The sequence below is a fragment of the Marmota marmota genome, unplaced genomic scaffold (genome assembly GCF_001458135.2).
Source record: "Marmota marmota marmota unplaced genomic scaffold, marMar, whole genome shotgun sequence".
Taxonomy (NCBI): domain Eukaryota; kingdom Metazoa; phylum Chordata; class Mammalia; order Rodentia; family Sciuridae; genus Marmota; species Marmota marmota.
In genome coordinates this window covers 5,056,354-5,083,725 of record NW_026000020.1, presented here as the reverse complement: position 1 = coordinate 5,083,725, position 27,372 = coordinate 5,056,354, and the positions used below count along the sequence as shown (strand labels likewise).

General features: G+C 35.3%; 1 protein-coding gene across 13 annotated transcripts in view; it reads right to left on the bottom strand.

The window, feature by feature from the left end:
* Positions 1–27,372, bottom strand: part of Tsga10 (testis specific 10) — a 101,228-nt gene that overhangs the window by 73,369 nt on the left and 487 nt on the right. For 6 of the 13 annotated variants that reach the window (XM_048810280.1, XM_015499691.2, XM_048810282.1 and 3 more), the window contains exons 2-6: positions 20,031–20,159; positions 8,425–8,640; positions 2,707–2,772; positions 1,208–1,375; positions 670–825 (exon numbers count right to left, since the gene is read on the bottom strand). In XM_048810280.1, the coding sequence (XP_048666237.1) occupies positions 670–825; positions 1,208–1,258 (207 nt within the window). In that variant the 5' untranslated portion in view covers positions 1,259–1,375; positions 2,707–2,772; positions 8,425–8,640; positions 20,031–20,159. Of the gene's footprint in view, positions 1–669; positions 886–1,207; positions 1,376–2,706; positions 2,773–8,424; positions 8,641–9,280; positions 9,416–20,030; positions 20,218–27,372 lie in introns of those variants that run through there. The other 7 variants (XM_048810290.1, XM_048810284.1, XM_048810285.1 and 4 more) reach the window with 7 other exon arrangements.

Below are 27,372 nucleotides of genomic sequence, written 5' to 3'. Positions count from 1 at the left end.
AGTATAAGGATTCAAAATAGTTTTTGATTATCTTCTGTATTTCTGAAGTGTCTGTTGTGATATTGCCTTTTTCATCCCGTATGCTAGTAATTTGAGTTCTCTCTCTTCTTCTCTTCGCTAGCATCGCTAAGGGTCTGTCGATTTTGTTTATTTTTTCAAAGAACCAACTTTTAGTTTTGTCAATTTTTTCAATTGTTTCTTTTGTTTCTATTTCATTAATTTCAGCTCTGATTGCCAAATCCTGATCTTTTTACCTTGAAGTCACCAAATCCTATCATCATACATTTTCTTCATTTTCTTTTCTTTCTTTCTTTTTTTTTTTTTAATTTTTGTGGTGCTTGGGATTCAACACTCAGGCCTCATGCATACTAGGCAAGTTTTTTATCTCTGAGCTATATCCCAACCCCTAGCCTCATTTCTTAATCCAAAAATCAGACTATTTTTACACACGTATATAATCTTTTAGAGGGTATAAGTATATGTGAGTACTCATATAAAACTAGAAATATGTTACCGTTCATTAGGAATATCTTAAGAACATAATTCCCAAATATTGGTTAAATTAATTTGATTGATAGGTTTATGTACTTCATAGAACTTAAAAAATTATATACCTCTAAAAGCACGTGTTGTTACTTATAAAATTTGCTTATTTATAAATAAGTTTACCTGTTCATAAAGAAGGAAGGTCTTGTCTCTCTCAGATGTAAGAACCTTGACATTACCCTGAATTTCTGCCAAATGACGCTCATATTTTTCCAGCATGCATTTAAGTTCTTCACGATCTCTTGTTGTCTTCAAAAGCTCTACATCACAGTTTGCACCCTTCAATTATACAGAATGTGAAGTTCTTCTTTCACATACGGTACTAATAAAAAGGTGCTGCTGATGATAGTACACAATCTCTATTATACAAACATGACTATTCAATGAAATAGTGAAGAATAAATAACAAAAGTCACCTCCCTTTTACAACAGTTTCATCCCAAATTGCTCCAAATTTGTCTAATTACCTCCTAACCATCAATAAATAAAGAACCAATATTGTTGTCCACTCTGCCTTCAAAGAAACCTGTTTTTTCCCAATCTTTGTGATACAATAATTCATGCTAAATCAAAACAAAGTATTCCCAGATTAGGTAAACCAAAGAATAACAGTCAGTGTTTGAGTAACAAACTTCAAAATATTTATAAGTTTCCAACTTACCCGAGAAGATGGAGACAGGCGTCTTGGACTTTTAGATCTACTTCTGAGCATTTTTCTCAAATTCTGAGCTTCACTTTTGTAGTAATCTCTGTCTGCTTCTAAAGTCTTTACAAAGGAATCAAGTCTAGAAGGAGATTTATTTTGTGCTTTTTCAGTCTCTAAAATTATCTTGCCAAGGAGGAAAAAATTAGGTAATTATTTAAAGCTAAACTATAGCATACTTTTCTAAAGGAAAACAAATAGATCCTTAAAAATATTAAATTTGGTATTAAAAAACTGAACTTTTAAAAAACTGTTCATCAATAGGTTTAAAAATGCAATTAGACAGTTTTCTTTTTCACCATTACTGGATGTGCTATATTTTTATTTGACTAAAAAAATACTCCTAATTTTGAAGAAAAAATGGTAACAAAAAAGGCAGAAATACCAAGAATATCCAAAACCTAATATAAGTCTTAGAAATAAAATTAATTTGCTTCTAAAAAAAACTTTACATGCTACTCTTAACACATTAGTTAGTTTGTTCAATAATTGTTCAATGAATGAATAAATTGAGTGGATGCTGAATATTACATACTTTCAAATGCACTTCCATGAATTCTGATTTACTTTAATACATTTAGAAACATTTACAATATTTTTACCTTTTTTTATCAATACTTTCTTGGGAGAAAATTACAAACATTCTATAAAGTTTTTAAAATGTTTTAAAGGATAAGATTAAAATATTTAAAAAGAGCAATTTTCATTTCATGTTGTCATATAAATCAAACATAACATTTGAGATTAAGAAACAATTTATGGCCAGGCACACGCCTTAATCCAAGGCAAGAGGATTGAGAGTTCAAAGCCAGCCTCAACAAAAGCAAGGTGCTAAGCAACTCAGTGAGACCCTGTCTCTAAATAAAATACAAAATAGGGCTGGGGATGTGGCTCAGTGGTTGAGTGCCCCTGGGTTCAATTCCCAGTACTAAAAAAAATAAAAGAAATGAAACAATTTATGGTTTAAAAATAATACCAAAGGCAATAAAAAATTTAATATGTTCATCTTATATTTTAAAAATTAAAATTTTCAGTGCCATTATGTAACATTTAAAAACAGTAAAAGTCATTAGTAAAAACTAACCAAAAGTTGTTCTAAGAAAGAAAGTAGTGATGAAATGGAGCAATGAAAAGCATTGCTCTTTCAGATGGAGATACTGCTGTGGCCCAGTAGTAGGTGCCGATTTTTTTTTTTAATATTTGTTTTAGTTGTAGTTGGACACAATACCTTTATTTTATGTATTTATTTTTATGTGGTGCTGAGGATCAAACCCAGCACCTCACACATGCTAGGTGAATGCTCTATGGCTGAGCCACAACCCCAGCCTGGGGTGCTGACTTTTGAAAAATAAAATTCTTATTGCTTACAAAAGGTATGATGTATATACAATTATTTTTGTAGGTTACTTAACTGGATAAAATGATTCCTTACATATATTTTCAAAAAGTGTACTTACAGATCTAAGCCTTTTTATTGTATCTTCTAATACTATTATATTATTTTGCTGGCAAATGAGTTCAATCTGTAAAATTAGAAATAATTCATGTTAAAGATACTTAAGCTGATTCAATTAGGAAGAGCATCAAAAACAAAAACAGGAATTCACTTAAAAACAGTGAATATTTTTTTTGAAAAAGGTAACCCACCCCTGTATTTACCAACCTTTAACGGTAAAAGAACCTAGGATGAAACAAAGAGTTTAAATCACCTAATGTTTTATATAAAATAATAATGAGTTATATTTTACCAAATTACTCCCTATGAACTAGAACAAAATGTTACTACTAGTTATAATTCTGAATAAGAAGTCTATAAAGAATGATTAGGAAAAAAGTTTCCTCAAATTATACCATTTAGAAGATTCTGCCTTTTCCTCAAAACTACTTTAAATACCTTAGTTCAATTCAATCCACTTAATAGATTTTGTATCACTCCTGCGACACTGAACTTATTACCAAGTCTTAAAGCACTGCCACCTATAGTCATATATGTAGCATATGTCTACACTATATGTTCATAAAGGAGAATGACCAAGTTTTTATGTAAGGCAATAAGGCTCTCTGCTGAAAGTTAGCCTATTAGTTTAATGAACATATTTTTCAATTCATCAACTTCCCCGATTTTATTCTCCAATACCATGTGTCCTAATCTTGCCTGCTCTTATGATTTGGACCTTAAATTTCCTCAAAGACTCATGTGTTGAAGGCTTATTCCCCAGCTAATGGTGCTATTGGGATGTGGTGGTGGGAATTTCAGGAGTTAAGGCCTGGTGCAGGGAAGTGGGGTCACTGGGGCATGCTCCTGAAGTATATGTAAGGATCCTGGCCCTTTCCTCTCTCTTTTCGCTTCCTGGTTGTCATGAGATGAGCAGTTTTCCTATGCCACGAACTTCTGCCATGAATATGCTACCTCACAATAGGTCCAAAAGCAACAGGTCAAATAACCATGGAATGAAATCTCTGAAACTTTAAGCCAAAATAAACAATTCCTCCTTTTAAATTTATTTTCTCAAGTATATTGTGAGCAACAAAAAGCTCACTCACATACCCCCTATATTTTAGATTTCAATTTTCTGAAACTATTGCTCTCTAATCATTTTTTGATGGACCTTTATTTTATTTATTTATGTGCAGTGCTGAGAATGAACCCTGTACCTCACCCATACCAGGCAAGTATGCTATCACTGAGCCACAACCCCAACCCTCTTCATTAATTTTTTAAAGCATTTCCACTTTATTTTATTATTTATATATGACAGCAGAATGCATTATAATATTTATTACACATATAGAGCACAATTTTTCATATATCTGGTTGTATACACAGTGTATTCACACCAATTTGTGTCTTCATACCTGTATTTTGGATAATAAGGATCATCACATTCCACCATCATTAATAACCCCATGCCCCCTCTCTCTTCCCCTCCCACCCTCTGCCCTATCTAGAGTTCGTCTGTTCTTCCCATGCTCCCTTCTCCCTATCTCACTATGAATCAGCCTCCTTATATCAAAGAAAAGTTCTCTTCTAAAATTTCTGGAAGTCTGGCAGTCAGATTTAAATTTATGAAATATTAAGAGATCCTATTATTTGGAACTTAGAGTTTGGATAAGCTTATGAATAGTTTTGAATGGATAATTTCTAATGTTTTAATTTATATTACTACATAGACAATAAAAAGACATGAGTCTAGTAAAAATAATGTGTAAAAATTCCCATTCTAAATTAAGTATAAAAAAATCAACAAAACAGAATATCTAATAGGACATTTTTCCATAAAAAATAAATTTATACACATACATCCTAAATATAGATAAGACAGAATAACATATAACCAATAACATAGAAACAAAAGAAAACAGATTGTATCTATGCCTAACAAGGTGTGACTAGAGCAGATGTTATTATCTTCATTATACTTTTGTATGTGGACTTAAATTCTTATAATAAACATGTACTACTAGTCATTTTTGTTTTTGCAGTGCTACCCAAGGCATCACCCATCCTAGGTAAGCACTGTACTGCTGAGCCACAGTCCAAGCTCATACTTGTATTATAATGATTAAAAATGTTGATTCTACTCTGAAAAATAAAATTATAACTGGCCCAAATGAAAAAATGATAACCCAGTGATTTTACTTATTTGACAATTATTCAATTATTGTCTACTAAATGCATGATACTGTGATATGTACTGAATAAAACAAACAAAAATCTCTGCCCTTGTGGAGTTTATACTCTAGCCAAAAAGAAAAAAACAAGCTGAGCACAGTGACACATGACTGTAACCCCAGCTACTTGGAAGGCTAAGACAAAAGAATCCCTTCAAGGTTAGCCTGGGCAACTTATCAAGGCCCTATGTCAAAATAAAAAATAAAAAGGGCTGGGGATATAGTTCAGTGGTAAAGCGCTGCTGGATTCAATCCCCAGGGCTAAAATAAAAGAAAGAAAAAGACTACAGTCAAAATATATGTCAGATAGTAACTGTGTCACTCAAAAAATATACAATAAGCACTCATGTATCTGTTCTAGGCACTTAACATTTAAAAAAAAAAAAAAGTGAAGATCCCTGCCTTGGGGCAACATTCTAGCTGGGATAAACAACTCAAAAAAAAAAAAACCACTTATGAATAAATTACATAGTATACTAGCAAAAGTTGGAGTCAGCACACCACACTAGATGTGGCACTACCTCTCTTGGATCACTGGCTAGGGAAGGGGTGGGCAACTGCCATACAGAACATGTCAGGCAACCCTAGGGAGATGTTCACTTAGCAACAATCAGAGGCCTCCTGCCAACAGCCAATAGCCATCTAAATAAGCCATCTTAGAAGCTAATTCTCCAAGAATAGTCAAGCCAAGACCGCATCCTGCCACTGTCTTGACAATTTCCTGAGAAACTATGAACCAGAACCACCCAGGTAAGCCACTCTTGAATTCCTGGTTCATGGAACCTAAAATATAAATGTTTGCTGTTTGAAACCATTAAGGTTTAGGAATAATTTGTTACAGAGCAATAACTAATATAATACTCAAAACATGTTAACTCTGTTGACCTTTAAAAATATGACCAAAAGTAAACTCTTCCCAGTAAATAAATTTAATACTATCTCAATTCCAGACAAACTAACAGCAGCTTTAGCCTCAGACCCTACTTCCTAGTACTTATAGCAAAATCTCCAATGCTATAGGAACCCAAACACTCTTTGTCAGCAAATTAAAAATTTTCGTTTCAAGTTCTGTCCACATATTATGCAAGGAATCTATGTCCACTGATTATACACCTAAATAGCACACCCAATGACGTGGCAATGGTGACAACACACTTGATGTTCATATCCCCAATGTTGGGCATGCATCTCCTAATCCCCATTCTATCTGGGACACTGATTTACTGAGGCTGGAGGGTTCCTCATTTCAGGGCATTCTACGAATTCAAAGCATCTCTTTCCATTTTGTCCTCTATTAAAATTTCCTACATCTTCCCTGCATCAACAATACTATCTCCAAAACTGCTGCCCAGGTCTTCCTTGAAAGTTCAGATAGCTTTCCAATTCTCAAACGCATCCAACATTCCAGAAATACTCTTGTCTGAGCCAGGCAAAATTTCCATTCATGAATTTAATATTTTAAAGAAATCCTAGCTCTTATATTTTAGATGTTTTCCATATTTCTTATATTTTAGATGTTTTTCCTTTTGAAAGCAGAGAATTCAGCCTGACACAGTTCTTGCCCTCTCTGAAGAATACTGACCCTAAATAACCCTTTAAACTGATGACTTCTAAAAAGGGCACTCTCGTTGTGGGAATTCAGCCAATCTAGGCTTCCCTCAGTCTTGGAAATAGTGCAGTTTATTTTTAATTTAAAGAAGGAAAACAATAAAACCTCAATTTGGTAATTTTTATAATTATAGAAAGACTGAACTCAAATTTACCATTAAACTGTGAATGAAGGATAACTATTCTTAAATAAAGTAACAGGCAAATTAAAGGCTTATTATTGAGAAATGCTAAAATATACAAACTACTTTTAAATGTCCTTCATATATGTTAGCAGCATCCATTAGAAGGTAAATTATTCACAAACTGAAGACAAACCATTCTTTTATCTACTCTTTTAAGTAGTCCTTCTAGGACTTCTTCAGGCAAGACTCTGACAGAGGTGAGTGTGTCCTTACATTAAAGTAATAAACTTTTTGTATTTAAATAGCCCACTATTAGACTTTTCATTGATTTAGTCTTATCTTTTACACAGTCTAAGAAAGAAAGATTACTGCACAAAAACTCACAAGCCTAGAGTTCATCAACCAGGTTTATATATTTCAAATTACTATAGCAACTAACACCATATTAATATGTTCAGTCTGATCATTTAATAAATTATATGCTTCATTATATGCTACAGACTCTTGGTATGTTAAAATGATATTAAGGAACAACATATATTAACAATTATGTCATTACATACACAATTTACAAATTTGGTGATAAATAAAATTCAGATAAGCACAATATCACATTTATCATTTAAAAGTTCAATAGGTTGTGTCTTGCTTCTAAGCAATTAGGCAGCAAGAGAAATGAAACTGTCTTCATTTTATAATTATGCTTAAATTCCTGGTTTCTAAATTTTATGGCAGAGTACTAAAATTTAATCGAGAAATATAATGTTTAACAAAATGCCATAAAGCTACCATAACTAAAATTATATGGTACTGGCACAGAAAAGGAAAATTAATCAAAGAGGCCACATAGTCCAGAAACACATCCACAGACATAGGATGTACTATTTAAAATGACTTTAGGGCTGGGCTTGTAGCTCAATGGTAGAGCATTTGCCTAGCACATGTAAGGCACTGTTTCTCAACACTACATACAAATATAAAAATAAAATATAGGTATTGTGTTCATCTACAACTAAAAATTTTTTTTAAAAAACTGGTACTTTAGGGCTGGGGTTGTGGCTCAGAGGTAGAGCGCTCTTCTAGCACATGTGAGACACTGGTTTCGATCCTCAGCACCACATAAAGTAAAATAAACTATAACTAAAAGTAAATATTAAAAAAACTGTTTAAAAATGGTACTTCATATCATTGGGGAAAGAAAAAACCAATACAGCTTACTAGAACAAAATGAAATTCAAGAAACACTAAATTTTTAAAAGACCATAAAAAGGATTAAAATTTTAGAGAACTTTTTTGTAGTTCTTGGGATGACGGGAATTCCCTAAATCAATGCCACAACTCAGAAGTCAACAAAGAATGAATTATTAAGTTTAATTGCAGAGAAATTTAAATCTGGGTAAAATCCCTTCATTAAATATGAAATAAATGTACATGAAAATGAATAGATGTAAGTAAATAGATCTACCTCTTTGTGGATTTTTCTGCAGAGAAAAGGATTGGGGAGGGAGAGCAACACTCTATTTCCAACATTCTGTTCCTGTTGTTTTGAAATTGTTATAATGACTGCATATTACTTAGAAAACTTCTTGAGCAAAAAATTTTTAAATAAAATGTGAGAAACATAATTTAGCCCTTTGTATAGATATTTAAATATAACGTCAAATCTAAAAAGCCTCCAATTAATATGAGAATGTCATTTTTTCCATTATATTTAATAATTACATGTCTAAAAGAGAATTAAGACCCCAACCGTGGTAAATCTAGTAGTACCTTTGCTCCTTCAAGTTCCTTATCGGCAGTATCCACCACTAAATTTTTCTCTTTTTCTAGTTGCTCTGCTAGTTGGTCAATTTTAATCAATTCTTTACAAAGATGCTCATTGTGGTTGGTTAAATCGTTTACTTGACTGCTTACCACTTCCTTACTATGCAAGAGTTTCCTAACACATTCTTCCAAGCCATGATTTGTCTGTTTGAGGTCTTCAATCTGTTATAATTAGAAAGAAAATAATCACATTAAAAATTTTATTTAGCTTCCTTCTGAGGACAGAAACTAGGTGAGTGTAATCAGAAAGGGAGATTTGCTTCCCGGGTAAAGAGATTTAACTGTATAACTCTTTGTATCATACAAATATATTACCTACTTGAAAAAAGTATTGAGTGAAAATTTAAAAAATTTAGCCATTTATTTATTGTAATGCTGGAGATCAAACCCGGGGCCCTTATCCATGCTAGGCAAGGGTTTTAACAGTCACATCTTCAGACCAAATTTTTTTAAAAATGTAAGCTATATCTTTTTCTTATCTTTGTATTTATTTACTATTTTTACAGTCCTGGGGCTAGAACCCAGGGCCTTGTGCATGCCTACCACTGATCTACATTCCCAGCCCTAACCTATGTCTTTTAAGACAACTTCCAGTTCATTAAAGAAAGGACTTGAACACGATTCATGTTTAACAAACCACTCAAAAAAAAGAGCCAATTATTTAAACGTATAATAAAGAAACCACAGTCTTAAAACTAATGTAAATAAATATCATTAAGAGTTCTTTGGAATTAAATTTCTAGTTACTGTTAACAAAATATGTTAACTTTTTAGAAAAGTCCCTTTGAACATAGTAACTTACTTGACTAAGCTAAATACCAAATCAATCAAGTGTTTGCTGACTACTATGGAGGACCACAGCTTTCCTTCCCAGCCCACTATCAAACCATCAACGGTGAAGAAAAGGGGCTTTTCTATCACGAAGGTATCCAAATGCCTTTAAAGGAAAAAAAAACATATTAGACCCACTGAACAATTATATCAGAAATTATGCCATCTATTCCAAAAATACTAAAATAGATTAGATGCCTTCCCTCAGAGAATTTTTGTTTACTGAAGGAAATATGTTAAGTTCAATAACAGAAACATCTATGAGACAAAATAGTGGCACAAATACTTTTCCAAAGTATTTGTCCCTTGCATATTTAACAATTTTTTTCCCCTGAGGTACTGCCGATTGAATCTAGGGACTCTCCCATGCTTAGGCAAGTATCCTACCACTGAACTACATGCCCACCTTTTTTTTTAATATTTATTTTTTAGTTGTACACAATATCTTTATTTTGTTTATTTACTTTTATGTGGTGTTGAGGTTTGAACCCAGGGCCTCGCACATACTAGGCGAGAGCTCTACTGCTGAACCACAACCCCAGCCCCCATGCCCGCCTTTTTATATTTTTATTTTGAGACAGGATCTTTCTTGCTAAGTTGCCAGGCTCATCTCGAACTTGTGCTCCTCCTGCCTCAGCCTCCCAAGTAGATGGAATTATAGGCATGTGCCACTGCACCCAGCTCTTTAACAGTCAATTATTGAGCACCTACTATTTTCAAGACACAGAGTTGGTGTCCTGTAGAAGATGTAACAACACAAAAACAAACAAATCAGAAGAAATAGTCTAAGTCTTTGAGGAGTATCTAACATTGTTAAATCTCCAATCTCTTAATTCTAACATTAGTCTTGCCCTAACCTTAACCTTCTCAAATAAGTAGAGAGAGATCTTCTTTCAGATCCTAAACAACAAAGTTTACTTTAAAAATGTAAACTTTGCAATTTGTCCCTATATATCAAGAATATCCTCCAGGTCATGAATTATTTTTAATGATATATCCTAGTATCAACTATTTCACCCCACTAATACACACCAAGAAGCATAAAAAGTCATTCTTTTACTCCAACCCTTGCTTTGGCATTCTGTAAGGCACACTAATTTATGAGATTTTGAGGTAAAGAGTTTAAATTATCAAAAATGTGAAACAAAAAAAATTAAGAATTTTTAGAAAATAAGAAGGGAAAATGAAGAAAAAAGGCTGTTTACTTAGTTCAAACTCTTATCACAGCTGGCCTGAGCCTGAGCCACCTATTCTCTTCTCTTATGGCCTGCTACCATATAATAAAAATTCTTTGAAAACACAATTTTGGAGTAATTACTGTAACCTTATGATGACTAATCACACTGAGAGCAAAAGAAAAACGCCATTTAAAACCCCAGCCCTACTCACCTGTCCAGCTCAAATTTCCCAACATCTCCAACGTATATACAGTGAAACTCCAGATACACTATAAGAAATAATCTCACTGAACTCACTTTAAAATATATTTTAGGAAAGTAACTGAAATGTTACCCACTCTATATCACAGAATACTCTTTAAGAGAATTCTCAGGGAAAAACTCCACTTAGTCCTCAATTTCAGGAAAATATATTCCTCTTTTGGGGTCCCTAATATCTATGGACTATTTAATTACTATTTCCTTGTTTGTCTTTGCCTCACAGAACTTCAAAGCCAAATCTATAGCCCACCTGAAGCAAAATTTGTACAGAATCCATGTGTAGAAGTCTATTCATAGTTCTCAACTCAAGCTTTTACTGTTTCATTATTTTCTCCTATCTATATTATCTCCACTATTTTCATCATCAGTTTTTGTTATTTTTTCACAAACTATAGGATGTGGGGTAAACAAATTTCAATTTATCTATCTACATGAATTTTCTTTGTGCTGTAAACTATGCTACATTTCTCAGCAAGAAGGATGTGCAAAATATATGGTTAACCTCCCACTACACCAGCAGAGGTTAAATGCTTCTCCTTTTCCATAGATGCTCCAATGAAGCCTCTCATTCAGCTTTATCTCAGTATTTTATAAGATGTATCAAAATCATTTATTTCCCTGTCCCTTCCACTAAATTCTAAGCAACATAAAGGATTCTATCATTCATTTCTGTATCATACATTATGTGTTTCAAACATAATACTTAAATGATTGTTAAATGAGTAAATAAAACAAATAAATTATCAATAAACAAATGAAGGCTGGAGGTGTAGTTCGGTGGTAGAGTACTTGTCTAGCATGCGTGAGGCCCTTTCAAGACACAAGCACTTCAGAAGAGGCAGCATATAGTAGTAGGAAGGATGTGGACTTTGGCAATTAAGAATGAAATTCTCTGTTTTCACTCATGTAACCTTGAGCAATTTCCATATTTTAATGAACCTAAGGGATGCATCTGACTTCAGAGAAAAATAAATAGGAGCCTCTTCAGCTTCATCTGTTAAATGGAGAGGATCCCTGCAATTTGCAGGGTTGTTATGAAAGTTCAAATAAAATTTCTGAAAGACTACATAAACTCAACAGTAGTTTTTTTTTTTTTTTTTTAAAGAAAGAGTGGGGGGGAGAGAGAGAGAGAGAGAGAGAGAGAGAGAGAGAGAGAGAGAGAATTTTTTTAATATTTATTTTTTAGTTCTCGGCGGACACAACATCTTTGTATGTGGTGCTGAGGATCGAACCCGGGCCGCACGCATGCCAGGCGAGCGCGCTACTGCTTGAGACACATCCCCAGCCCCTCAACAGTAGTTTTATACAAATTTTTTTTTTAAAGCTGTGTGGTAGTGTATACCTATGGTCCCAAAATTGTGGAAGGCTGAAGCAGATGGATAGCTTGAGCAAAGGAGTGCAAAACCAGCCTCAGCAACATAGTAAGACTGTCTCAAAAACCAAAATAAAAATCTTATTTTTGAATTAGATAAAGATTCATAGGAAAGTTGGAGAAGTAATACAGAGAAGTCTCTTCTGCCCTTCATCCAGTTTTCCCCAATAACTGCAATTTAATTACAGTTAAATTAAACCCAGAGATTTGACATTGACACAGTATGTTCAAATTGTTCTACCCCATTTCCCACATGTATAAATTACTCCAGATACAGAGCTATTCCATCACTGCAGGATCCCCCTCCTGCCACCTCTTTATATTTACATCTTTTTCCTCCTCATCTTTAACTCTTGGCAACCAGTAATCCATGTAACTTCATCATTTTAAGAATGTTATATAAAATCATACAGGCTGAGTATGTAATTTTGTTTACTCAGCACAAAGCCCAAGAATCATTTCACTATTGTGAATCAATAGTTTGTTTTTGTTTATAGTGAAGTAATCCCATAGTATGGATCTTTTAGCAAGGACTGCTAAAAGAAAACTGTTTTTTCCTGACTGGGGCTAGAACAAATAAAGCTGCTGTGAACAACTACGTATAGTTTTGTTGTTGATGTTGTTTTGTTTTGTTTTTGGTACTGAGGAATGAACTCAGGGACATTCAATCACTGAGCCACTTCCCCAGCTCTATCTTGTATTTTATTTAGAGAAAGGGTCTCAGTGACTTGCTTAGCACCTTGCTTTTGCTGAGGCTGGCTCTGAACTCATGATCCCCTTACTACAGCCTGCAGAGCAGCTGGGATTACAGGAATGCACCACCACGCCTTGTCCATATAGGTTTTGAATAGTAAGTTTTCACTTCTCTGCTCAGAAGTAAAATCACTGGGTTATTTGGTAACTGTATGTCTCATCTTATTAAAAATAGTCCCAAACAATTTTCCAGAATCTTTGTACCATTTCATATTCCCATCAGGAATGTATGAATAATCCAATTTCTCCTATCCTAGCTGCACTGATTGCTGCATTGATTTTTGCATAAGGTATGAGATTTAGGTAGAAGTTTACTTTTTCTCAGAGATATCCAGTTGCTCTAGCATCACTTGTTGCAAAGACTATTTCTTCCATTGACCTCAGTCTGCATGTTTTTTTAAAATCATCCTGATTCTCTATTCTGTATCATTTATCTATGATCTCTCAACACTGCCTTGATTATTGTAGCTACATTATAAATATTGAAATTAGGAAGAGTGACTCCAGTTTAATCTTCTTCGAAAGTGTTTTAGTGGAAATTTGGATGGTAATTATATTAAACCTATATATCAATTTGGAAAGAACTGAAATTGTTTACTACACTGATGCTTCCAATCCATGAACATGTCTCTCCGTTTGTTTAGACCTTGATTTCTTTCACTGGTGCTCCATAGTTTTCAGGACACAAGTGTGTACTTGTTTAAATTTTTTATTTTTTATTGATTTTTTAAAAAAATAAATGACAGCAGAATGCATTACAATTCTTATTAAACATATACAGACCAATTTTTCATATCTCTGGTTGTATATAAAGTATGTTGACACCACTTAGTGTCTTCATACATGTACTTTGGATAATGATGTCTATCACATTCCACCATCCTTGCTAGTCCCCTGCCCACTCCCATTCCCTCTTCCCTATCTAGAATTCATCTATTCTTCCCATGCTCCCCCTCCCTACCCCACTATAAGTCAGCCTCCTTATATCAGAGAAAATATTTGGCATTTGTTTTGGGGGGATTGGCTAACTTCACTTAGCATTATCTTCTCCCACTGCATCCATTTACCTGCAAATGCCATGATTTTATTCTCTTTTATTGCTGAGTAATATTCCATTGTGTATATATACCACAATTTTTTTTTTATCCATTCATCCACTGAAGGGCATCTAGGTTGGCTCCACAGTTTAGCTATTGTGAATTGTGCTGCTATAAACATTGATGTGGCTGTGTCCCTGTAGTATGCTGTCCCTTGGGTATAGATGAGGAGAGGGAAAAATGGGTCAATGGTTGTTCCATTCCCAGATTTCCAAGAAACCTCCATACTGCTTTCCATATTGACTGCACTAATTGGCAGTCCCACCAGCAACGTGTGAGTGTACCTTTTCCCCATACCCTTGCCAACACTTATTGTTGTTTGTCTTCATAACAGCTGCCATTCTGGACTGGAGTGAGATGATATCTTACAGTAGTTTTGATTTGCATTTCTCCAATTGCTAGCGATGATGAACATTTTTCATATATTTGTTGATTGATTGTATATCCTCTTCGAAGTGTCTGTTCAGGTCGTTGGCCCATTTGTTATTTGGTTTTTTGTTGTTGTTGTTGTTGTTGTTGTTGTTTTTTGGTACTTAGCTTTTTGAGTTCTTTATATACCCTAGAGATTAGTGCTCTATTAGTGCTCTGTTAGATGTGTGAGGGGTAAAAATTTGCTCCCAGGATATAGGCTCTCTGTTCACCTCACAGATTGTTTCTTTTGCTGAGAAGAAACTTTTTAGTTTGATTGCATCCCAATTATTGATTCTTGGTTTTAACTCTTGCGCTACAGAGTCTTATTAAGGAAGTTGGGACCTAACCCCACATGATGAAGATTAGGGCCTACTTTTTCTTCTATTAGACGGAGAGTCTCTGGTTTAATTCCTAGGTCCTTGATCCACTTTGAGTTGAGTTTTGTGCATGGTGAGAGATAGGGGTTTAATTTCATTTTGTTGCATATGGATTTCCAGTTTTCCTACCACCATTTGTTGAAGAGGCTATCTTTTCTCCAATGTATGTTTTTGGCACCTTTGTCTAATATAAGATAATTGTAGTTTTGTGGGTCCTCTGTGTCCTCTATTCTGTACCTTTGGTCTACCAGTCTGTTTTGGTGCCAATACCATGCTGTTTTTGATACTATTGCTCTGTAGTATAGTTTAAGGTCTGATATAGTGATGCCACCTGCTTCACTCTTCATGCTAAGGATTACTTTAGCTATTCTGAGTCTTTTATTTTTCCAGATGAATTTCATGATTGCTTATTCTATTTCTATGAGGAATGCCATTGGGATTTTTAATGGAATTGCATTAAATCTGTATAGTGCTTTTGGTAGTACAGTCATTTTGATAATATTAATTTTGCTATCCAAGAGCAAGGTAGATCTTTCTATCTTCTAAAGTCTTTTTTGATTTCTTGCTTTAGGATTCTGTAGTTTTCTTTTTTTTTTTTTTTTTAAATATTTATTTATTTATTTTTCAGTGGACACAACATCTTTGTTTGTATGTGGTGCTGAGGATCGAACCTGGGCCGCACGCATGCCAGGCGAGCGCGCTACCACTTGAGCCACACCCCCAGCCCTGTAGTTTTCATTGTAGAGATATTTCACCTCTTTCATTGATTCCCAAGTATCTTATTTTTTTGAGGTTATTGTAAATGGGATAGTTTTCCTCATTTCCTTCTCAGACTGGCTTATTTCACTTGGCATGATAGTCTCTAGTTCCATCCATATATGGGCAAATGACATAATTTCATCCTTCTTTATATCTGAATAACCCTCCATTGATTGTATATATACCAAATTATCTTTTATCCATTCATCTGTTGAAAGGCATCTAGGTTGGCTCCCTAGCTGGGCTATTGTGAAATTGTGATGCTATAAACATTGATGTGGCTATACCACTGTAGTATGCCGATTTTAAACCTTGGATATATTTCAAGGAGTGGGATAGCTGGGTCATATGATGGTTCCATTCCTCGTTTTTTGAACAATCTCCATACTACTTTCTAGAGTGGTTGCACTAATTTGTAGTCCCACCAACAATATATAACTTTTTCCCCACATCCTCACCAACATTTATATTTGTTTTCCTGATAACTGCTATTCTGACTGGAGATGAAATTTCAGTGTAGTTTCGATTTGCATTTTCCTAATTACTAGAGATGTTAAACATTTTTTTTCATTTACTTGTGACCTTCTGTATTTCTTCTGTTGAGAACTGTTTAGTTCTTTTGTCCACTGATTAGGTTATTTGGAGGGTTTTGGTTTTGGTGTTTTTGAGCTCTTTCTATATCCTGGATATTAATGCCCTGAGGAGCAGGTGGCAAAAATCTTCTCCCATTCTGTAAGCTCTCTTCACACTCATTTACTTTGCTGTGCAGAAGCTTTTAAATTTAATGCCATCCCAGTTACTGATTTTTTATTTACTTTTTGTGCTTTAGGAGTCTTGTTATGAAAACTGGTTCCTGTGCTGGCATGCTGCAGTGTTGGGCCTACATTTTCTTCTAGCAGTTGCAGGGTTTCTGGTCTAATTCCTAGGTCTTTATACACTTTGAGTTGAATTTTGTGCAGAGTGAGAAACAGAGGTCAAGTTTCATTCTTCTCTATATGGATTTCCAGTTTTCCCAAGACCATTTGTTAAAAAGGGTCTCTCTTCTCCAGCCTAGGTTTTTGGCACCTTTGTCTACTATCAGATAACCGTACTGATATGGGTTTGTCCCTGTGTCTTCTGTTTCATTGGTCTTCATACGGGTTTTTGTGCCAGTGCCAAGTTGGTTTTGTTACAATAGCTATGTAGTATAATTTGAGGTGGTATTGTGATGCCTCCTGCTTTGCTCTTCTTGCTAAGGATTGCTTTGGCTATTCCAGGTCTCTTATTTTTTCAAATGAATTTCAGAATTGCTTTTTCTAGTTCTATGAAGAACATCACTTGAATTTTGATAGGCACTGCATTACAGATTATGAAATTTCTATTGTTCTATTCTTACATTCATTGATTCATTCCTTTCTCCATTCTGTTTGAGAGCACTGAGTATTTTTACCATATTTTTAAAGCTTTTTTAATACTAAAATATACATAAAATTACCATTTTAACCATTTGCAAATATATAATTCAGTGGCATGAAGTATATTCAGTGTTGTGCATCCATCACTACTATCTACATTCAGAATTTTCAGCTTCCCCCCACAAAAAAACACTCTATTAAATAATAGATCTGTCTCTATGAAATTTGCCTATTCTAGATATATGTGGAATCAAATATTTGTCCTTTTGTGTCTGGCATATTTTACTTAGCATGTTTTCAAAGCTCACCCTTTGTAGCATATATCAGAATTTCATTTTCTTTTAAAGAGATGTGGTCTTACTATCCCAGGATGGCCTTTAACTCCGAGGCTCAAAAAAGCCTCCCATTTCAATCTCTTGAGTAGATGGTAATACAGGCACATGCCACTGAGTCCAGCTACACAATCTGTCATCCATTCATTTGTTGATGGACATTTAGGTTGTTTCTAATTTTTGGCTATTGTGAATAATATTGTTTTGAACATTTGTGTCTAAGTATCTACTTGAGCACCTGCTTTCAACTCTATAGAGAATATGCCTGGGTGCATATACCTAGGAATGGAATAGCTAGCTGAATTACAAGGTTATTCTATCTCTGACATTTTGCAAAACTACCAAACTGTATTCCAACCATCAACACAGCATTCCAGTTTCTCCATATCCTCACCAACATTGTTATTTTCTCTTATACTGATAATAGCCATCCTAATGGCTATTAAATGATATCTCACTATGGTTTTGATTTGTATTTCCTTAATGGTTGGTGGTGTTGATTATGTTTTCAAGTACTTACTAGCCATTTTTATGTCTATTTAAGTCCTTTGCTTATTTTCTTCCTTTTGTGGTGCTGGATTTTGAACTCAGGGCCTAGTATATTCCAGACAAGTGCTCTATCATTGAATTATACTCCCCAACCCTCTTGCCTATTTTTAAATTGGATTGTTTTATTTTGTTTTGGTTGAATTATAGTTCTTTAGATATTCTGGATATTGAGCCCTTATCAGATAAATTAAAAAATTTTCTTTTTTTTTTTTTTTTTTTTTTTTTTTTTTGTGATGTGGGTGATTGAACCCAGGGCACTGCACATGTAGGTAAGCATTCTACCACTGAGATATATCCCCGTGCCTCCTGTTTTTTTTGTTTTTACAACAGGGTTTTTGTTTGATCAGGAAATATAGTTTCCACAAACTCCCTTCTATCCCCCAAACAGTTTCCTCTATCATTTATATCTTGTATTAGTGTGATAAACTTGATGAACAAATAATGATACATTAACTAATGTCCATAGTTTTATACTAGGGTTCACTCTTGATATTGCACATTCTCTGGATTTTGAAAAATGTACAATTACATGTGTCCATTCTGATATATCATACAGAATAGCTTCACTGTCCTAAAAAGTCCAGTACACCACCTACCTATTTGTCTCTCCCTCCCACCAAATCCCTGACAACCTTCAAGTGGGCTCATACTTGTTTGCTGAAACACTTACATGATGAATGCCTTAAAAATCCTTGTCAGACAACTGTAACAAGTTGCATTTCAATGCTGGCTTCTCTTGTCTTTTCTCAACAGTTTTAATTCTTATGATGACAAGTAAATTTCTTTATTGAGACCTGGTACTATCACTTTCTGAATTTTTTATTTTCATAAGCTTCTTATAACTTTGCTCCTGCTAGGAAAGTGGGACACTGTCTCACTGCTGCTAAGTTGGGGTAGAACCACCAGACTGAGGAGTACAGGCTCCCTGTTACTGAAGGCAGAGGTGGGAGTTCAGGTTCTCCACTAGACCTCTGCTATTACCACCAGAGCTAGGAAGAACAGAGGCAGTTTGTTACAGATCCTTACATGTCCTCCACTGACTTGATGGTGGTTGGCCCTGCTACTGCAGAGAAGTGGTAAGAGTTCCGACCCGGCAGGAAGTCTCCTTTGTCACCACCCTAGCAAGTAGAAGGGATACCTCTTACTACAAGATGGGAGTAGATGTCTTGGCTCCCTATGTGGTCTCCACTGACACCATGAGGCTGGGGCCTCCTTACTGCCTGGTGTGGATGGAAGTCCTTGTTCCTCATTCAGCCTTCTTCGATACCACACTGGCTGGGGCTAGGAGGTGGGAAATGTGGTCCAAGGATGCACATTTAAGGTTCTTTGTTACAACCTAGCCAGGGTCAGAGTCTAGGCTCTCTACTTGGCCTTTGCAGGCGGGAACTGGGCTCTAGTTTTTTCTATGGTGTTTGGAATAAGCAGTTAAAGATTAAAAGCTGTCTGCTTTGTGGGGCTCTCCCACTCCTAGTCCTTTAGTTCAGGAGAGGTTTGTTTGTTTTATTCTGGGGGCGGGCGTGGGGGCGGGGTCTGTTTTGGGTTACACTCATTGTCATGTCCAGTTGCCAGTTATTACAGCATTCTTTCTGGGATATATGGAGAAAAGGAAAATATGGGAACTCACTACATGTTATTCTTTGTGTCTTAAGATCCTAACCAGTCATCCTTCTTCTGTCTACTTTTCATTGTTCTTTTGTTTGTTTTATATATACTGTTCAGAGTTACCAGCTGTATTTAGTGAGAGGAATAGGAAAAGGTAAGTCTACTCTATCTTCGCAGTAGTCCCTTTTAATAGCCTTTACTAACAGCTATATCATGTACCAGGCACAAAAACAGAAACAGTACTGAACTTGGAGTTCAGAGGACTGGGTTTAAATATCAACTAACTTGGAAGTTCAGAGTAATCCTAGCTGTCCGAATTCATAATTATTTAACCTCTTTGAACTTTACCTCCCACATCTGCAAAGAGAAATAACATCACCATTTCACAAGACTTGAAAAGATTAAGTGAGATTATGTACTTAAAAGCACCTGATACAACTCTTGGCACATAGTCTGCACTCAGTGGCTCTGACTCTATGCATGTCAAAATACTTAAGATAAAAAAGGAATTATTTGAGACCCATTAGATGTAAATAATCTCTGAATTAGTAATTATTTATTCTCCATTTTCTTGTTTTAAAATAGGACCCCATCCCAAATAGATTCAGAAAAATATACATGTAAACTAAAGGTAACCTGTAATTTCAGTGTAGAGATGAATCTATCTTGGTTTCTCACTTCTTGTTCCAGTTGGAGAGTATTCTGGTATTTTTCAGCTTCAGAAACTGGAGCCCCTAAACCAAAATGATGTTCTTTGGTGGTAACCTAGAGGAAAGAATGGGAAATAACACAGAGGCATTCATTTTCAAAAAGCTGTGATTTCTCATGATTATCAATAAATTTTGAGAATTCATAACATTCTTTATTGGATGATTTTCTTTTGGGGGGCGGGGGGTTACCGGGGATTGAACCCATGGCCTTGTGCATGCCAGGCAAGTATTCTACCAACTAAGCTATATCCCCAGCCCTAGATGATGTTTTAAATTGTTTTTAACTATGAGCCAGTGATCAAAAGAACAAGTTATTTTCTTAAATTTGCATTATAAAACATTATCTGTATGTTTTCTAAATATAAAACTATAAACTTGAACATGTTTTTCAAAGAAGAGATGCCCTATCTTATCACTATTCTAAAGAAATATGAGAAAGGAGCAAATGCAGCAGTCTACGTCTAGGCCTGTGTAGCCACTAGCTACAAGTTTGCTGTTGCTATTGTATATTAAGAAAAATGTTTGCTACCCTTTCATAAAGAACAAATTTCCCTAATATATACATAATAAAAAAGGAAGAAGAGATGCCCTAATACAAAAATTGATAAAGACCATAGGCATTTACAGAAATGTTCCATCTTTACTGTACAAATTAGAACACAAAATAGTCACATTTATTCATTTAACCATTACCTTGGCAAAGATCAATAAATTGGATTTATAATTCAGCATCCTAATAAATCAATGGTGGTAGTATAAATTGATAGAGTATTTATTGAGAACAGTTGTGTAAATATCTACTAACATTACAAAAGTATATAGAGCTTCTGTCCAAATAATTCCATTTCTAGGAGTTTAACCTATATATACATTTGCACATGTATAAAATGACAATGTTGAAGATTTTCCACTTTAGTATACTATACATACTCCTCCACATTGAGCTTTTTTTAATCTGATAACATACCTTAAAGATTGTGTTATTAAGGGAAATATTTTCTTTCCATGAATCAAGGATACCATTATGTAAAGAAAGTAAAAATTTACTATGAGCATCCTAGATCTTTCTTTCCAACACAGCTGCTGTTCTCCAAAATATCCTTTGGTGAATTATAGAATTAGAATCTTTCTATTGACTGGTCTTGTATTGCATCTTGTGCAACCTGGCACTTAAGCAAACTGTTGGATTTAGTTTCCTTTTTTCCTTTCTCTAAATAAAATACAGATCTCCTTTTATGTCCATTTCAATAATTATTGCACCATCTGGAATGTCAGAATAAAATCTCACAGAATATTTGAAATCATGAATCATTTAGTCTTTTATGGGCTAGATCAGAATCCTATCGTTTCTTACAAGTTTCTGTTGGGAAGTGTATTTCTAGTTACAAACATTCAACTTAGGGTAATAAAATGATTTCTCACTTCAGCAAGACTGTTTAAATTTTAGTGAACATATGACTCACATGGGAATCTTGTTTAAATACAGACCCTTATATACAATAGCCTGAGATTCTGCATTTGTAAAAAGCTGCCCTGTAGTCCCTATTTGGCTAGTAGGACATCTTGAATTGCAAGGATCTATTTAACTAAAGTCTAAGCCTGCCCAACATAATTTGTTCTCTTCCCACTTTTCCAAACTTATCTCCTACTTGGCACTTCCAAGAACCCCTCTAGTAAAGACAAAGTATTCTACACATCTTCTTACATACACTTATATGCATTTTTCTCCATTTAACTAGATATTTTTCATGCTTGTCTTCAATTTCATATTCTCCAGGTTTTCTCTATCTTATCCATTACATAATTACATTTCATTGAGACTTCTCTTACTAAATATAGAACAATTTATGTAGTTATTATTTTTTCTAGGTATGTCTTTCTCATACATTTATCAAAATCTTAAGAACAAGCAGTGTCCAAAAGTTGTGTCTCCATCAACACTGTTCTTTATAAAATAAGAAGGTGCCGGGCTCAGTGGAGCACACCTATAATCCCAATGGCTTGGGAGGCTAAGGCAGGAGGATTGCAAGTTCAAAACCAGACTTAGCAATTTAGGGAGGCCCTAAGTAACTTAGTGAGACCCTGTCTCAAAATAAAAAAATAAAAAGGGCTGAGGATGTGGCTCAGTGGTTAAACACCCTTGGGTTCAATCCCTGGTACCTAAATAAATAAGGTGTCAATAAAATCTGTTGAGGTTGATACGCAGTGTGCAAAGCAGACAAAATTGAATTTTTCCTTCTCGTTGGTAAACTAGTCAAATAGGAATTCTACACAATTACCTATTAAGGCTAGTCTAAGAATTAAAAACAGGAAGCAGCCAGAAATCCACTGAACAATCATGAGCAATCATGTTGGACTTGCTACTTACCATCCCCCACACTAGCTTTGGAAGCAATATGGCAATATGGGGAGAGATATTATTGTACCTGAAATCCTCACACCTGGCCTGCCAGTCCCTACACCTTGAGACACCTGGGTATCTTACACATTCCAGTGACCTTTAACATAAGAATAGAATGTGGTATTTCTGTACAGATCTCATACAGAGAATGCAAATGCGAAGTTTATTCTCAATTGGGAAGTAGCAAGCACGGTGATTAAGAGCACATATTTTGCTATCAGACTGCCAATGTTCATAACCCTAATTCTGCACTTTCTTAGTTGCATGACACTGGACACATTACTTCTCTAGCCATGGTTTCCTCATCTGATCACTAGGGGTGACAAAAAGAGTGCCTACCTCATAGAGTTATGTGAGGGTTAAATGAATTGGTATACATAAAGCTCTTCGAATAGTGCCTGGTACATAATAAACACTATAAGTATTATTATTTACCATTATTATTATTACTAATTCCTCTCTTTATTTATCTAATCAGCCATCACATCCTTCTGATCTTCTCACAAAACTCTCTCAAATCACTGTTTTAGTTCATGCTATCCAATTGTTAATAGTCACGTTTATTCACTGATCAGACAAATTTTCAAATAGCTAAAATATGAAAAAAAATCAATAATATTAGTGTATGGGGATAAAAAATGGAAAACAAATAAAAACCTACAATTTCAATCTTCAATTAGTCTAGGGAAGTCCAGGAAAAATAAATCAGAAATTTACAACACAGGCTGGATGCAGTGGCACAAGCCTGTGATCCCAGCAGCTTGAAAGATTGAGGCAGGAGGATTGAGAGTTCAAAGCCAGCCTTAGCAATGGCGAGGTACTAAGCAACTCAGTGAAATACGGCTGGGGAAGTGGCTCAGTGGTTGGGTGCCCCCGACCTTCAATCCCCAGTACCAAGAAAAAAAAAAATTACAACACAGCATGATTTCTGCCACATGAAATTATTGCGTATGTATGCTAAAAGAAGACAGAGAAAAGAGCTACAAAAAAAGTGTTTCTTACTTACTGCCCCTCCCAACTAAAGACTTAGGATCTACTCTCCATTCCCCCCAAAACATACCTCGCCATTGCTAAGGCTGGCTTTGAACTCTCAATCCTCCTGCCTCAATCTTTCAAGGGGTAGTTCAGCGGTAGAATACCTGCTTAACATGCCTGAGGACCGGAGTTCCATCCCCAGCACCAAAACAAAAACCAGGGATGGGGGTGAGTTGTAGTGTTTGGGAAGTATTAGGTCAAAATTAATTGCCCTTAAAAAAAAAAAAGCCCCTAAGAACTCCTTTGCCTGTGCAAATGTCCTGAAAGTATCTATGAAACAGGAAATAGGCCCTCACCAAACATGAAATCTGCTAATACTATGATCTTGAATTTCCCAGCCTCCAGAACTGTGAGAATAAAAATTTCTGTTGTTCACAAGCTACCAGGTAGATAGTATTTTGTTAGAGCAGCCCAAATGAACCAAGTCATGCCAATCTCATTTCTCTTCAAGGCCTCTGCTCTTGCTTTTCCCATCAGGAATATTTTCTCCTCAGCCCTTTGCATAGTTGGATCCTTTTCATCCTCAGCCCTTTGGCTTGAATACCACAGGGTCTTTCCTGCCTTCTCATCTAAAGTAGCTTCTTTCCCAGTCGCTGTCTATTTAAGTTATTTGTGTTTATCACTACTTGAAATTACATTGTTTAATTATTCACATGTTATTATCTGTCTTTCCCTACTATATACCATCCAAGACACTAGGTTCTTGTCACAAGTATATCTCCAATGCCTGATAAATGCCCACCCCAAAGTTGCTTAGTAAAACATTTATTTTATAGTTTTCAAAATAATGAATTTTGATTATTTAAACAAAGTAGTTTCAGTGGCGGGGAAGAAGGGAAAAGTCTAAAGAGGACTAATGAATGAATGAGGATTAGAGAAGAGAAGTGGAAAATGTAAACTTCTTTTAGGAAGCATAGTTGAAAAGAAGAAAAGTGAAAGTTGGAGGAAGACCAAGGTTACAGAAGGGTCATTATAAGAGAAGAAAAATATGTTTCTTAATTCTCAAGGACCCATTTAAGAATCAAGCAAAAGCCCTGGATTCTTCCCTCAGGAAAATGCAAATACAAATTGAGCATCCCTAGTCTGAAAAATCCAAACCCCGAAATGCTCCAAAATCTGAAATTTTTTGACAACAGTACCACTATAAGTAAAATATTCCACATGTGAATTCATGTCTGGGGCTGAAATGAAAATGTGGGTACACCAAAAACACTGTATAAAATTACCTTCAGGACATGTGTATAAGATGTATATGAAACATAAATGAATTTTGTATTTAGACTTAGGTCCCATCCCCAAGATGTTTCATTATGCTTATGCAATTTTTTTGAAATCCAAAACCTGGTCTTCTGATTTCAAGCATTTCAGATAAGTGATGTGCAGCCTATACCCACAAAAATTTACAATTTCAGGGAGTTCAAAAACTCCTTAAGGTCCATGGCCTCAGGTGAAGAAGCCCCAAAGTATACAAACAACCATTCCTAAGACTTGGGTTAATATTAAGAGATGAAGAAGAAAGAATGAGGAAATATGAGGCAACCCACATGAAGAGTGTGCACTGTCCTCTGGGACAAGGATGAGAAAAGCAAGGATAGGTGAAGATTTGGATAAGGGGTAAAAATGCAGGGCTGAGGTTGTGGCTCAGTGGTAGAGTGCTTCCCTAGCATGTGTGAGGCATTGGGTTCGATTCTCAGCACTGCATATTAATAAAATAAAAGTCCATTGACAACTAAAAAAATATATTAAAAAAAGAAAGAAGGGGTAGAAATGTAGGGAAGTTCCAAAAGTTCTTTCCAAAAGTTTAGAATTATAGACACTTTGAATAGGAAGGAAAAGTCAAAGGGTGTAGAAACCACACAAAATTTGATGAATAATTTTCAAAGATTTTTATATTTGTAACAAGTGAATATTTTGTGAATTCATTTAAAAGATGTAAAGTAACAGTTTAACTTAACAAAAAAAGAAATAATCTCTCCAATTGGGTGCACTAAAAACACTGATAAAATCACTTTCAGGAGATGTGTATAAGATGTATATAAAACATAAATGAATTTTGTATTTAGACTTAGGTCCCTTTGATCTTCTGTTTCACTAAAAAATTAAATTTTACTAGATCTTCTCTTCAATAATCTCTCCAATAATTCCATCCAAACCCCAAGCTCTTCTCTTTTCTACACTCTTGACCATAGAGTAAAGAAATAAAGTTTTGTCTTCAAAGCTACTCTCTTCAGAAAGGTAGTGTTTACCAAGATCTCTTGGAAACACAAGAATGGATTAAACACTTGTTTTCAGGAGGCTTTTCTATGCTAAAAGGATTCAGTAACATAACAAACTGTTGCTAAGAATATAACTAAGACAAAAAGAACTACCTTACTAACTCACTCACTTCAAAATATTATCCTGGGATGCAGATATAAGGATGTTTACAGCAACATAGTTTGTAATGGCCCCAAACTGTATAAAATCTATACATTCTTAAGATAGATAAATGGTGGTGTGTTTTAACAAGAGAACACTAATCAGCAAACTAACTACAAGCAACAATAAGGACAAATCTTTAAAACATCTTAAAGAAGATGCAAAACAGTACTCAGTAAAATTCCATTTATATGGAATTCAAAAACAAGCTAAACTATAACATACATGTTCATGTTAAAGACTGTGAAACTACAAGGAAAGGCAAGGAAGTTGGGCAAGCGTTTATCTATGGGGGGGAAAAGAGCCTGTGATGTGTAAAGAGATGAATAACTGCACCTGCTCTAACTACCTCTGCATATGGAGGAGTTTAAATCAAATCATCCTAGAACAACCTGCTCTAAGCAACTGAAAAAGAAGGCAGAAAAGAGAGCTCAGAGAATGTCTACTCCTAATTATATTTTCTTCAGAAAGTAAATGAGATATATTTTGAAGCTACCATTAAATAATGCCAACGTTTAGAGTCTGAAATGTTTCATTAATGTTAATTCTCTAATAAATTCACTAATGTTAATTGAGAATTAACTAGATGAATTAAGATCAAAAGGTTTAGTCCGTTAATCAATTAAAATACAAACAAGAATCAGTTTTATCTTGGAGGCAGAGATGTGATTCTTCCCTTTCTCTTATAAATAACCTATTTATTTAATTTACAAACCGATTGTCTTCCTTACAAGAAAAAACAAATTGAACTTGACATGCTGAAAGCTGGTAGAAGACATTTAAAACAAAACACATCCTGGGACAAAAAGTCCCGAAATGGAAAAAGGAAAACGCTAGAACACTGTCTTCTGTGCAAAGTTTCAATGAAGCCAGAATACTTAATTTTATTCGGGGGCGGGGATGATTTCAGTTTTTGAGTCCATGAAAACAGCATATTTGAGACCTACAATAGCTTTTCAAACAAAAGCCAACGTACCCTGACTCTCCTGTGGCCAATTCCTGCTGAAATTATACTATGCAAACGACCAAATAATATCGAAGTCTATAAGGGAGACTGAGAAGTGAGCCTGGGAGTCAGGAAGAGGTAGACTCAACGCTAAATCTGACTTCCAAAAGTCTCCGATCCACTCCAGCGCGTTTCTAAGCAGACTAACCCAGCGGACAGCTGTGGCAGGAAGGGAAGCGAAGCGGTCACCATAGGAACTGGGCTCAACCCTAAGCTCCCCACAAACGACCACACGAGCAGGCTGCGCCGCCCGAGGGCTTTCCTGGCCCGCGACCCGGCCCGCTACTGCCCCTCACAGCGGCTGCGGCAGGGAACACCCACCTGGGCCCCTTCAGCCCCCGATCCCCCCAAAGAGCCCTCTTGCAGCCTCCCCGTCGGAGGCCTCCCGGCCCGAGAGCGGCGTTTCCC